The 14,078-nt window shown below is 34.9% G+C and overlaps 1 protein-coding gene across 1 annotated transcript in view; it reads left to right on the top strand.

Moving 5' to 3' along the window:
* The window catches only part of CCDC73 (coiled-coil domain containing 73), a 99,793-nt gene extending 85,716 nt beyond the window's left edge, over positions 1–14,077 (top strand). The window contains exons 14-17 of the mRNA XM_067749507.1: positions 2,839–3,016; positions 4,108–5,613; positions 8,645–8,778; positions 13,596–14,077. Of these exons, the coding sequence (XP_067605608.1) occupies positions 2,839–3,016; positions 4,108–5,613; positions 8,645–8,778; positions 13,596–13,811 (2,034 nt within the window). The 3' untranslated portion in view covers positions 13,812–14,077. The remainder of the gene's footprint in view (positions 1–2,838; positions 3,017–4,107; positions 5,614–8,644; positions 8,779–13,595) is intronic.
* The last annotated feature ends 1 nt before the right edge of the window (position 14,078 follows it).

Raw genomic sequence — 14,078 nt, forward strand, 5'->3', positions numbered from 1 at the left:
ACATAGTGAAGAGGGGCTCTGGAGGATGAAAGGCCACATAAAAGAGAACTGAGGCACTCCTCCACCCAACAGCCCCCACAGCTGCTAGCCACGGGAGTGAGCCTTCTTAGAAACAGAACCTCCAGCTCCAGTTAAAGTTTCAGACGACAGACAGCTTGACTAGACCCTCATGAGAGACCCGGGTCAGAACCATCAAGCCAAGCCATTCCTAAGTTCCTGACCCATCAAAACTATGGGATAATAAATGTTTGCTGTTATAAACCACCAAATTTGAGGTATTTGTTATACAGCAGTGGATAACTCTTAAAATGGTTGACCCCAGAACAACTCCAGGGTTAGGGGCACCACCTCTCAGAGCAGTCAAACATCTGTGTATAACATATAGTTGACCCTTCATATACGCGGTTCCTCCATATCGATGGTTCAGCATCCACAGTTTCAACCAACTGCAGATGTGTAGTGCTGTAGTATTTACTATTGAAGAAAACCTGTGTATAACTGGACCTGTGCGGTTCAAAGCCATGTTCAACGGTCAACTCTGTAAGTATCCTTCTAGGGTTTCACAGTTAATAGGTACTGAAACAGGATTTGAACCTATATTTATCCAACTCCAAAGCTCCTGGTAACCACCATACTATTTTTCTCCATCTCCTTTGCAAACTCCTCCTTTGCAAGGTTCCATTCCCCTGCCTCTCCCTTGGGGATTTTCATTAGCATTTTATTCTTTATTCTCTTTCTTCTTAAAATATACTCTTTTTTTTTTTTTTTTTTTTTGCGGTACACGGGCCTCTCCCGTTGCGGACACGCAGGCTCAGCGGCCATGGCTCACAGACCCAGCCACTCCGCGGCATGTGGGATCTTCCCGGACCGGGGCACAAACCCGTGTCCCCTGCATCGGCAGGCGGACTCTCAACCACTGCGCCACCAAGGAAGCCCTTAAAATATACTCTTAATCAGTCTTATCAACTTGTATGTCTTCAGCTGCCCTCTATCTGCCAGAAATTTTCAAATCTACATTTCCAGCTCAGTTTTCTCTTAAAAGTTCCAGTTCTATACATCTAAATGTTCATTAGACATCTCCCACCTTTTTGTCTTACTAACTCTTCAAACTCGAGAGATTTAAAAGAAAATTTTTTAATTATTTTTTTAATTTTTTGGCTGCATTGGGTCTTCGATGCCGTAAGCGGGCTTTTCTCTAGTTGCGGTGAGCAGGGGCTACTCCACCTTGCAGTGCGTGGGATTCTCATTGCAGTGGCTTCTCTTGTTGCAGAGCATGGGTCCTAGGGTCGTGAGCTTCGGTAGTTGTGGTGTGTGGGCTCAGTAGTTTGTGGCTCATGGGCTCTAGAGCGCAGGCTCAGTAGTTGTGGTGCACAGGCTCAGTTGCTCCGTGGCCATGTGGGATATTCCCGGACCAGGGATGGAACCCGTGTGCCCTGCATTGGCAGGCAGATTCTTAACCACTGCGCCTCCAGGGAAGTCCCATCAAGAGATTTAAAATGAACTCGTGATATTTCTCTAAACCTCCTACTCCTGTTTTCTAGCTCAGTAAATAACACCCATCCATCACCTAGGTACCTAATCCAAACTCTGCAAATCAGTCTCGACTCTCCTCTCAGTTTTCATAACCAATCATTCAACAGTTGATATTAGCTTAATAAATAATTCATGAATCTATTCAGGCTTTTCATCTTTGCTGATATCACCTGGACTACTGTGGCATTCTTATGACGCATCTCTCTGCCTCTTGTTGTTTCCCCTTAATTCAGTGTTTTTCAGACTTCTAAGTGCAGCCTGTTAGTGGTACATGGAAATCAGTCTGGTGGTTTCGTGACTGGCATTCCTTTAGAAATGAAATAAAATAATGTAACATAGAAAACATTAGAATGTATCTCATTGAGTTGGTGTTACTTGGTATGCTCATTGTGTTGTAAAACATATTTATTTCTTATTGCAGGTTTTAAACAGTGAAGTTTGGAAAACATTAATCCATTCTTTATACTGCAGCCAGAATGGTCTTTCCAATCAGCTCATATTAATCACCTTGCCTAAATCCTTCAGTGACTTCTCATTGACTTCCTGGTAGAGTTAGAACTCCTTAGTATGCTATATTGGGCCCTTAATGACCTAGGCCTAGTTCAAGCCTCATTTCTCTCCATTCTTCTCCCAGCATCTAAGCTCAAGCTGAAGTAAATCCCAAGTAGTTCCACGAAGTAAAACTACATGAAGAGACTATAATTTTGTTTGCTTTTAACATCTGTGAATGCCATTTGTTCTCCCTGGAGTGCCTGCTTATCCCCATCTATATTAAAATTGCCTGTCATTTCTTTTACTATCTTCCCCAGTGGACCATAAGTTTTTTGAGGATAGGGACTATATTTTGTTCATCATTGTATCCCAAAGCCTAGTGCAGTGCTTCCATGTAATATGTGCTCAATATTTAGGGGGAATAAAAAGATGTTGAATTGATTCACTATTTTAAAGATACATAAAAATACCAAACACTCAAAACAATTTGCCTGCCATGACTACTTTGCTTTTAATAAAGGAGTAGTTCTTAATATGGTATTATATAATAATGTGGAATGCATGTTTGAAAACATCTAAGGCTCTCCATTTTATTTAACTATGATAGACTATACAAAATGAACTTACAGTGATCTTGTTACAAAGAACAGTATATTAAATTTAGTCAAAAAATCATTTGGCTTTCAAATAGAAATTGCTGGATGGTTGAACTGAAATATAGATTCCACTTTCATTAGCAAAGTTTGTTCAAATGTTTTATACTTTTTAACAGTCTGTTTTTACATTAAAGGAAACTTTTCTATTTTACACTAGAACCTTCCAGAAGTAAATACTGAAATGTCAGTGGAAAAATCAGAAAACACCATCATACAGAAATATAATTCCAGGCAAGAAGTAAGGGAAGAAAATACTGAGAGTTGTTGTTTAGACACTGAATACAGAGAAAAGGAGGAAAAGAAAGAAGCCCCATTTATAGAAGAAATCACTATAGGTGATGAAGGTAACCTAAGGTTACATTGATATTTTCTAATTTTTATATTGATCATTTTAGGGGAATGTAAGTTACAGTCTTTGCTTTGAGGACCTAGTAGTATAATTGGAGAAATACTTTTCCATTTGTATGTGTCTTAACAAAAGTACTTGTATGTCTTTTGAGCTATTCTTCAATAGAGTCAATATTAGGGAGAAAAATACATTTTTGCTTTCCCTTCTCATCACTTATTCATTGGCTTTTTGCATTCTGGTTTCTGCCTTCACTGATATGCCAAGAATGAGCTACCAATAACCTTTTGATGACCAGACTCCAGAGCACTTTTCTTAGTTCAAATGACCTTTCTGTAACCATTGAAAATTTGACTGATTCGTCCATATTGAAAAAGAGTGGTTTAAAGAAGGTAGTTTGAAGTTTGTTCAAACCTAGGCTGAACAACCACTTGGTGGAGATGTTGTAGAGAGAATGATGGATTAAAAAGACCCTTCATGCCCTAAATTTGTAGTCCAGATTATTGTAACTATACTGAAATTTTGAAATCTATGGTTAAAACCCAGATGAATAAAATTAATATCTTAAGTAGATATTCTATATATTTTGCCCAAAAGTATTCCAAATTTTAAAAATATTTACAAGGTAGTGAGTAAGAAAGTGATGATTATTAGTCTTGAAGAAACCAGCTAGCAATTTCTGCATCTATGTAGTAAGAGAAATTACAATATGACCGTTAGAGTAAATTAATTTTTATCTAATCAGCTGTGTGTTTATATGGAATTGTACCATATGCCCAAAAGGAAGCAACAGACTAGAGAAATAACCTTTTTGTAATGCCCTCAACTTAACTTTTTTAAACCAAAAATACTTTTGCTGTTATGAAATAAAAATTTAGTGTGAATAGAGTCGAACATTTTAGCATGCTTATTAAAGGGAACTCAATATTTATATGAAATTGGTGTCATTATGTTTGTGTAATAGCTTGCCAGTGAAATATTTAAAGCTAAATATGTTTTTATAAAAATAGTTAACATGCATTTTATAAAAGCAGGCTTTTGTGTATAACCCAAAAATTTACTGTGTTCTCATTATAACAGACTTACAACCTTTTGAAAAAAGCCCCAAGAAGAAAATTAATACTATTGTACCTCAGAATGAAAATCAAAGTGAAATCTCCCTAAGCAAAACCCTCAGCATAGAAAAAGAATTAATCAGTCAAGGACAAACCTTGGATGTTACTGACTTTACAAAAGTGGTTACTACAGAAATACAAGACAAGGTGGACTTGGAAAAAGATAATGGGTGTACAGAATTTAAATCACCAAATATTTCTTTTTTAGTGGCAGATATATCAATAGAAAGAGAAAAGATACATCCAGAAAGAACTGAAGGATTAGATCATCACCATGCAGATGTACACCTGGGGGTTGAAAATAACAGAACATCATTTAACAGTATTTTAGATGAGATGGCTTGCAATACAAATCGTGAAAAAGATGTTTCTGAAGATGAACCATTCAAACAACAATTCAGATTGCTTCCAGGGACTCAAGAAAATGACACGGAGAAGGAAATTACAAATAGTTGCCAAACCAAAGCAGATTTGGATTCATCTCTAGATGTAAAAAGGAATCTTGTCCAGTGTCAGAAATACAATTTACCGGATTCAAGGAATGTTCTGTTAGATGATAAACAATGTAAAATAAGACAAATACAACTGTTAAATAAAAAAAGTGAATGTAGCATATTGCCATTTAAAGAAATTTCAGATTTTCGGCAAGTTGGTGATGATACTTCAGAGCAACCTGAACTAACTATTCCCTGTGATATAGCAATCAACCGCCCCATTTCTTCTGCTGTTTTCAGTGACAATTTGAACGTACTTTTAAAGAATTCAGATAAAAATGTTAATATTATGCCTGTGTTGGTGACACCCAACTCAAGCCCTGTGAAAAGAACTATATATAGGAAAAATGTGAATGATATGCATAACAGTCAAGTTAAGAACTGTTTGGGGTATCTAGAAGACAATGTGACTGTTTCCCATCTTCAGACTAACAATGAGAATGTAGATGCTTCACAAGCCAAAGATATGAAAACTGCTATTCATGTGAAAACTTCCACAGAAATACAGTTTTCCAGTAAAGAGAGTCAGATTGATGAGAATCAGAGAACTGAAGTAAAAAAAAATGACCTCTTCCCTAATGAAAGACAGCATACATTGTTAAATAGTACAGAGAAAACAGAGTCATTAAATGACATTGTTTCAGGAAAAATTTACAGTGAAGGACAGCTGGAAGAATCATGTCCATTTCACATAAAGCCATCTGGAGATTTAGTAAACAGAAGTGGAAGGTCAGCCTTTGATCTTTCAACTTCAGATAAAAAAACTGAGAAAACTCTAGTATATGTGAATTTTTTAGACCCCAGTTCCTGGCCAAAAGTAAATCAAATTGAAAGTCAAACAGTGAGCACTTCAACATCTAGCATTCCTTTGTTGCTGAAGAAGAGACCAATAGGTCTATTAGAAAACAAAAAGATGGTTTCGTTGACACCTTGTAAAAATGTTGGTGTGAATGATGACGGGAAGGATAGCGGACCAGGTAAGAAAATAAGGGTTATGTTTTAATTCTTTTAAAATTTGTATTTCTACTTATTGGTAAAAATTTTTCAGATTGTTTAAAATGAAAATTTATTTATATTACTATATATATAAGTATTATTTTGCCTAAACCTAAAAGACTCCTTATATGTATTGATATATATGTAAAAGTAGGAAAAGTTTTATTTAAATGGAAGTGGACTTATTTTCACCTAAATCTGAGCCAGTATTATCAACATGTACAGAGGTCAATTGCATTTTGGAAATTAAAAAAAAAAATCCTTTCATTATCAAAGAACTGAAAATAGCAAAAACAGCCACAAGTCTGGGTCATTAATTTTAAATTAGGAACATCTACCTAATCCAAGTCTCTTTTTTTACTTTCTAGAGCAAATGCAGTGAAGTTGTTGATACGGCTTCTGCCAGTGTTATGTTTACTCCTTTTCTTTCTATACTAAAAAAAAAAAAAACAAAAAACATACCCAAAAAAACCCAAACTTCCTTCTCTCAGAACTATGTTTTAGTTTCTCTCCTATGTTGTCACTTTCTTCTCCCAATTTTTTCCCTCTTTCCTTAATTTTTCTATTTTTATCTGTCCCTTCACCAGCACCACAAATCTAGCTTTGTTCTTTTATTTTGCAAGTAATAGTGAGGTGTAACATTAATACCTTTCATATCATTGATATTTATCACTGTTTGAAACACTTTAAATTGAATCCCTTAATAATTATATGCCTGTATTAATATATTCAAATATTAAATAGTTCAGATAGTGGAGACTGTTTTACTCTTTCAAACCACCACATGAAATAACAATGTGCAAGTTTTGCTTTAAAAATCCTCCAGGAAAAGGGAGCTCTCTTGCACTGTTGGTGGGAGTGTAAATTCATACAGCCACTATGGAGAATAGTATGGAGGTTCCTTAAAAAACTAAAAATAGAACTACCATATGACCCAGCAGTCCCACTACCGGGCATATACCCTGAGAAAACCATAATTCAAAAAGAGTCATGTACCACAATGGTCATTGCAGCACTATTTACAATAGCCAGGACATGGAAGCAACCTAAGTGTCCATGAACAGATGAATGGATAAAGATGTGGCATATATATACAATGGAATATTACTCAGCCATAAAAATAAAATTGAGTTATTTGTAGTGAGGTGGATGGATACAGAGTGAAGTAAGTCAGAAAGAGAAAAACAAATACCGTATGCTAACACATATGTATGGAATCTAAAAAAAAAAAAAAAAGGTTCTGAAGAACCTAGGGGCAGGACAGGAATAAAGATGCAGACATAGATAATGGACTTGAGGACACGGGGAGGGGGAAGGGTAAGCTGAGACGAAGTGAGAGAGTGGCATGGACATATATACACTACCAAACGTAAGATAGCTAGTAGGAAGCAGCCACATAGCACAGGGAGATCAGCTTGGTGCTTTGTGTCCACCTAGAGGGGTGGGATAGGGAGAGTGGGAGGGAGACGCAAGAGGGAGGAGATATGGGGATATATGTATATGTATAGCAGATACATTTTGTTATACAGCAGCAACTAACAACAATATAAAGCAATTATACTCCAATAAAGATGTTAAAAAAAAAACACCAAAGTATAGGAAACTTGGTAAGTTATAACAAAAGAATCTTAAATGGATTGCAGTTTACCTAAAACTTAGATCATTCTTAAAATAATCAGAAACAAGATTATAAAACAATTTTTTTAATCCTCCAGAATTAAAAAAAAATAGGGAGAGAGGTAAATGGATGAAATACGTGACTTAATATTGAAGTACTGAAGGTGGGTGATGAGTACATTGATGTTCATATCCTTCATTGTCGTGTATTTGAAAATTTTAATATTGAAGATATTTTAACATAGAGATATACTACATAACATATATAGGTGCTGTATAAATGTAACTTAAAAATAACTATTGTTTAAGAAGTATGATCATGATAAAAATATGTTTATTTTGCTAATAGCAATCTCATAGTTAAAGTTGTTAAGGTTGTCGTAGACAGTCTTAGATTTTACGGGAACTTTGCCTGTTTAACAATACGTGTCTAGACCCAGTGAAGAAATATGGATTACAAGGAAAGCTTTGCATGGCCTTCTGACTTAACAGGCTTCTTTTAAAAAGGAAATTGAGAAAATTTTAAAAAGAAAATGTGGGAATTAAAAGCAAAATAAGTATATCTTGTTTACTGGCATGAGTGGAGAAGTAATATAGGGGAAAATAGAAAACACCAAAACACTGTAAAATCTCACTTTACAAACTGTAATTTTCCTGATATAATAAAATGTATTAAACTTCAGATTCCATTAATTTTGTCTGTCAAATGCTGTGGTTAGTTTAATGCTGTTAGTCAATGGACTGGTCTAACATTTACCATTTTCTCACAAGTCCTTCTAAATTAAATCTCAATCATATAAATTAGGATGGAAGGAGAGATGACTAAAATTCTATAGAAATTCAACTTGTAAAATACTCAGACTTATAAAAGATACTCCTAAATATCTTTTAACCTTACATGTTTCTCTAAATCATTGTTATCTATTTATTAAAGCCCAATGACCCCCTACTAGACAGCCCTTTGTTGGATTTTTTATCATGGCCAATTTCTTTTTAAATATATTTTACAAATCTGACTTTCAGTTGGTTCAGACTTTTCCCTTTGAATTGGTAAGATGTTCACTATATAAATGTTTATATGTGTAGTCAGTGCAGTAACCAGGGGAATAAGGATAACATTTTAAGGTATGTTATATTGCTTTAGAAGATATTCATACCATGTCACTAATTTTAATGTGAAATCAGCAGGTTTTAGAAAGTAGCAATAAAAAAATTGTTTTCTGAAATGAAATACCTAATGTAAGGGCAAACCCTATGGAAACCAGTGTTCAAACTGAGAAGAAAATAGAAATTGTTACTTTTTAAATACAAAGCATAGGATCAGAAAAAAGTTTAGTCACTAAAATGAGTGCCTGGAGAATAAAATTTAGTTGTCATTTCCTTTTTGTCAACCAGATAGTACCAGCATTAACAGAGTTGCTGACATTTTGAATAACTCGAGTATTCATCCAGATCCCAGGAGAGAGCCCAGTGAAGAGAGGAATGCAATTGCAAAGACTTTTTGTGATTCTTCTTTTCCCACAGAACACGTAAGTCAATTAAAAATATTGCGGAGCAGACCTTAGTGAGCTAATTCTACAGATATGTGTAGAACTGTGTGCATCTGGATGCTTTAAGACCTAACTGATCTTCAAAATAATATCAAGAGGGCAACATGGCACCATTTTTCACAATTAAGTTTGATGGAAAACAGCAGGAAAAAGTCACAGTGTATAAATCAAATAGATATAATCCAGCCTGTTTTGGGAAGGAGAGTGTGAGGTAGTGTATTAAGTACTTATATTTTTTAGTCACCTAAGTTTAGGAATAGTGGCATTTGAGCATTTATTTATTTATTTAAACTATTAAAAAAATAGTTCACTCATTTGAGCATTTAAAATTTTAATAAAAGATGCCTTAAATAATCTAATCAATAGAGTTCAGTTGTTTTTAATAGTGCTTAAGTTAATTTATATTATTTTGGGAAACTGACTATTGCAAAGGAAGAATTTGTCTATTTTAAATTAATTCAATTAAAACACAGTATGTGAAAGGATCAAATATTCATAAATATATCAAGTATGGATATAAATATTAAGCAAAGTATTTGTAGAGATTATTTGGCTCCAAGAGTCCATTTATCATATGAAAAGCAAGTAACTACAACTGACAGATTTTTTTTTTGGAAAATCTGTAAGTTTTTTAACTTAGTATGCAAAACTTTAGTGCAAAAAAGACTGTATTAAAAAAAAAGGCTGTTATTTTTCAAAATCTAAAAAACAATTACAGGTATAACTGCTAAAAGGTAACCTAAAAAGTTTAGGAAAAATGACAAAAAAAACAACTGCATAGTCACTGTATATTTTAAATTTTAGAGATGCACATTAAACAACTTTTCCTTTAGCACATCTAAAGTGAAAATTATACTAACACAGCCTTAACAAGTAATAGGTTCTAACAGTACATTTAATTTCCATTTTTAAATTGGAGAAACCTCAAGATAGCATAACTCTCCCTTTGGGAAAGTTGAAACTAAAATCAGGATCTACCTTTTCCACCTTTGCATAACTGAGCTCAAAAACAAATCGTTTCAGCTTGATATTCAAGTGTACAATCTTTAAACTATGGTAGCTAAAGCACAGTGGGCCGGGCACTGGGAAATCTAAGTTCTTACCTTGGCTAATTGGACAAGTCATAGAATCAAAGCAAAAGCAAAAAGAAGCTTGAGTATCAAAGCTAGACACCCATTCTAATTGGGTTGAATACTTAATACTTCTAATTGTCCTGTTTCAAACAGTTTAAGGGTATGATGGAACATTTCACATCTCCCTTTCAAGCCCATTTTTATAATAAACCCAATAGGGAAGTTCTTTGTATCTGATTCCTAATGCCTTTTCTGTTAATTAATGTTGTTAAGAATTTATATTTATAGAATTTAAAACTCTTTCGTAGAAGTATTCCCACAACAGCCCTACATCTTTAAAAACAGATGAGGCAGGGCTTCCCTGGTGGCGCAGTGGGACGCAGGGGACGCGGGTTCATGACCTGGTCCGGGAGGATCCCACATGCTGCGGAGCGGCTGGGCCCGTGGGCCATGGCCGCTGAGCCTGCGCATCTGGAGCCTGTGCTCTGCAACGGGAGAGGCCACAACATTGAGAGGCCCGCATACCGCAAAAAAAAAAAACCAAAAAACAGATGAGGCAGTGACACAAATGTGAAGTAATTTTCCAAACTCAGTAATTTTCCAAAGTCATTAGGAACACAGTCTGCAGTGGACTTTGACTAGGTATCTTGGCTCTTAGTTGCATGCTACATAACCTTCTCAATTTTCATAATATAAAAAATGTCTTCTCAAAATACTGGTGTATGTAAAACACTAAATGTCTGTTTAGCTAAGTGATTATCACTAGGCATCACGCACTATGCTATGTATCATTGTCCCAGCTGAACCTTGATTACCAATTAACATCTAATGTGGGACAAATTTAAAAGCAGATCAACTCTTGCCTAGTCTACTGAAAATGCTTTGATCCCTGGATTAAACCAGGCCAATCTAGTCTCTTTATGATGCCTGTTTACTTGCTTACATACACTTTTCTAAAATCAGGGGCTGTTGAATGACAGCTGGAGGGCCAAACGCAGCCGACTGCTTTGCTTTGCCTGTAGTTCTGTGGCTGCTTTTGTATTGCAATGATGGAATCAAGCAGTTGAGACCACTTGGCTCACAAAGCCAAAAAAATTTACTCTGGCTCTTTACAGAAAAAGTTTGCCAACTTCTTTTCCAAATGAAAAGTGAATTTTATGAAGACTTATAGCCAGAAAGGGAATATAAGTTCTTTACATTTTTCAACATATTTTTATGCATACTGTCCACATCAATCCTGTAAAATTCTGGGTAGTTATTATGAGCTAATCCACTTTTCCCCTACAGATCCAGAGCAAGATGAAGAGTGTTTTTTATTCTTAGAGCAGGGGTTAGGTTGGTAGCCTGCTGCAATCTTGATAATACCCAGGAATGATGGGAGAGAGGGGCCAGAGTAAGCAAAGAAAGCCACTTATTTTACACAGCCAGTGATATTAGGTTCATTTAAGTTAATTTTTTTTTAACATCTTTATTGGAGTATAATTGCTTTACAATGGTGTGTTAGTTTCTGCTTTACAACAAAATAAATCAGTTATATATATATACATATGTTCCCATATCTCTTCCCTCTTGCGTCTCCTGCAGGCTTATAAACTTTAAAATTACATCTTCTTTCTCTCTACAGCCAATCCTTCCTGCCCCTCCCACCAAGTAGGTAAAGGGAAACAAACTAAAGCAGATATGTATAAATGTCTCCTTCCTTTTTCAAGATTAAAAGTCAAGGAATCAGGATTTTGGAAAATTAGGTGATTTGTACTTGATATCAAATGCACCAAAACGCTTCTAGCATTTTGTTGGCAAAGCAGGACCATTATGTTATATAGATCATCAATCATTTTACTCCAAAATCAGTAGCAACCTACATTTAGATTTGGTCTATTTCTCTGTAACTATTCTCAGTAGTGCATGAAACTGACACGCTGCCCATTGCACTTAGGAAGCAGGTTCTCAGTGTTGCATGGATGTCTAACATTCATTTTGGCCCTGTGAGCTACATGAAGTACGCTGAACACTTATATGCCAGATATTATGAGAAATATACATTTATGCGCATTTTTATCTATTATGTTACTCTTTACAATAACAGCATTTTCTAACTAAAAGAAGCTGGTGAGAAAACTGAGGCCCACAAAAGTTAAACGACTTAAGGTCTCTTGGTGGTCCTGTGCTGATACTTTTTTCATCTGTTATTTCATAGGAACATAGGCAATCAGACAAATAAGAACCCAGCATTACCCTAAGGATCAGAGGCTAAGACTCTGAGGGGACTGGCGGCTGACTAGAATTCTCAGGAACCAAAGAGAGCAATCCAAAAGTTCCCTTTAGGAAACTGAGGTTAAATGTAAACATTTAAACTCATTTTAAAAATTATTACTATATAATCTCACTTTGACAACACAATGTTACAAATATGCTATTTTTACCAGACTGGAAAAGATTTTAATGTAAGGCAGTACTCAAAGATCTTCACAAAGACTTATGAACAAATGACATTCATTATAGCCTAATTTATAACAGTAAATGTTTTCCAACAACTTAAATGTATATTTAAGTATATTAATTAAATTATGGAACATGGAATATGATGGAGCCATGCTCTTTCTAGAGGGAAATGTTAAAAATGTTTTTAACCCAACATAGAAAATGATATAAATATGATACAAATTTTTTGAAAGTGTATATATATAGAGGAGTCCTGAATATTTACATCAAAATGTTTGATGGTGGCTGGAATCTTGGGAAATTTTAATCTAATTCTTATCCTATTCCATACCTCTAAAATATATTCCCTTTCAACAGAGGATTTTATCTGAGAATCTGGTAAGTCCATAAAAGATTTTTTTTCAAGAAATTAATTTTTGATGATAGGGATAAATTGGAAACAAATGTTAACAATAGCATAGTTAAATGATCATCCATAAGAAGTACTTTGCAGCCACTGATATTTGCTTATGAGAAACTTTAATGACCTAGGAAACAACTCACAGAGGGAAAAACCAAGATATAAAATTCTATAGAATGGTCAAATACACTAATAGAAAGACTAATAGCAAATACCAAAATGTTGACAGATCTCTCTGGATAGTGGATTACTAGTGATTTTTAGTTTCTTTACACTTCTATTTTCAGTAATTATTTTATAATCAGAAGAAACCTTAAAATGGAAAACTTATTTAACATGGTATTAGAAGTACGACCCAATGTGGTGCCTTGGAAACATGCCAGCTTCCAAACACCTCATTGCTCTTTCCTGTTTCTCCAACAATGGCGCTCTGAAGCGTAAGAGGAAACATGAAGTAAAAGGCAGTTTTTATATGGCAGTTTACTTCCGTTAGCATTTTAAATTTTCCCCTGGCTTTGATAGAAGTTACAAAACATAGACATGTTTGGGAAGGGAAGGGGAGTAGAGGACAAAACAGATTTTTATCTGCATTGTTTTAAATGTTTTCTTTCAATGTAAGCTTAAGACCTTTAAGGAAACGTTTGTGGTATTCCTGGAATACACTAGGGATCTTGAAGAGCTACTACATAAGCCTACAGATTCACATTTTATAGTTTTTTGGTGCCAAAATTACTAAGGTAGTTGTTGAAAATTAGCCAAGAAAACGGTAGCTTTTATCACATACTCATAATTGCAGAGGCTTAAGGATTTTCTTGAAACTTGATGATTGTTTAGAAAATGAGTAAAAATTTCAGTGGTAAAACAAGTTTGGTATTTCCTAGGTGAAAACAAAGCCTCTGAAATCAACCCTGCCACAAAGCCATTTTCAGGAAATCAAGATCAAAACCAGTGGTTTGGCTGTGTCTTCTACTGGTGAAGATGACTGGCAGAGCTTGGTAACAAATCAAATAAATGAAATTGAAAAGTTTCTAAGCTCCGAAAATGACAACCTACCTAAAAAAAGAAAAGCAGAAGAGATGGTAGGAAAAACGGATTAAAATAATGTTGATAAATGCTTTCAGTGGTGAACTGACTTAATTGAAATATTGATGTGGTTTAGACCAGAACACGACTGTTACATCTAAAACTTTATAGCTGTAGTCAGTTTTCCAACTTTTTCTGTGATGAAACTGTGTTACTGTTAACGTTTTCTCTCAGTAAATGCTTCATTTAAGATAGCGAAGATTGCAAGGTTTGATGTTAGCATTCAGTTTCCCTTAATTAAATGTGTCTTTCCTCCATATACTTTCATCAAAGCTCTTGCT

The sequence above is a fragment of the Pseudorca crassidens genome, chromosome 9 (assembly GCF_039906515.1).
Source record: "Pseudorca crassidens isolate mPseCra1 chromosome 9, mPseCra1.hap1, whole genome shotgun sequence".
Taxonomy (NCBI): domain Eukaryota; kingdom Metazoa; phylum Chordata; class Mammalia; order Artiodactyla; family Delphinidae; genus Pseudorca; species Pseudorca crassidens.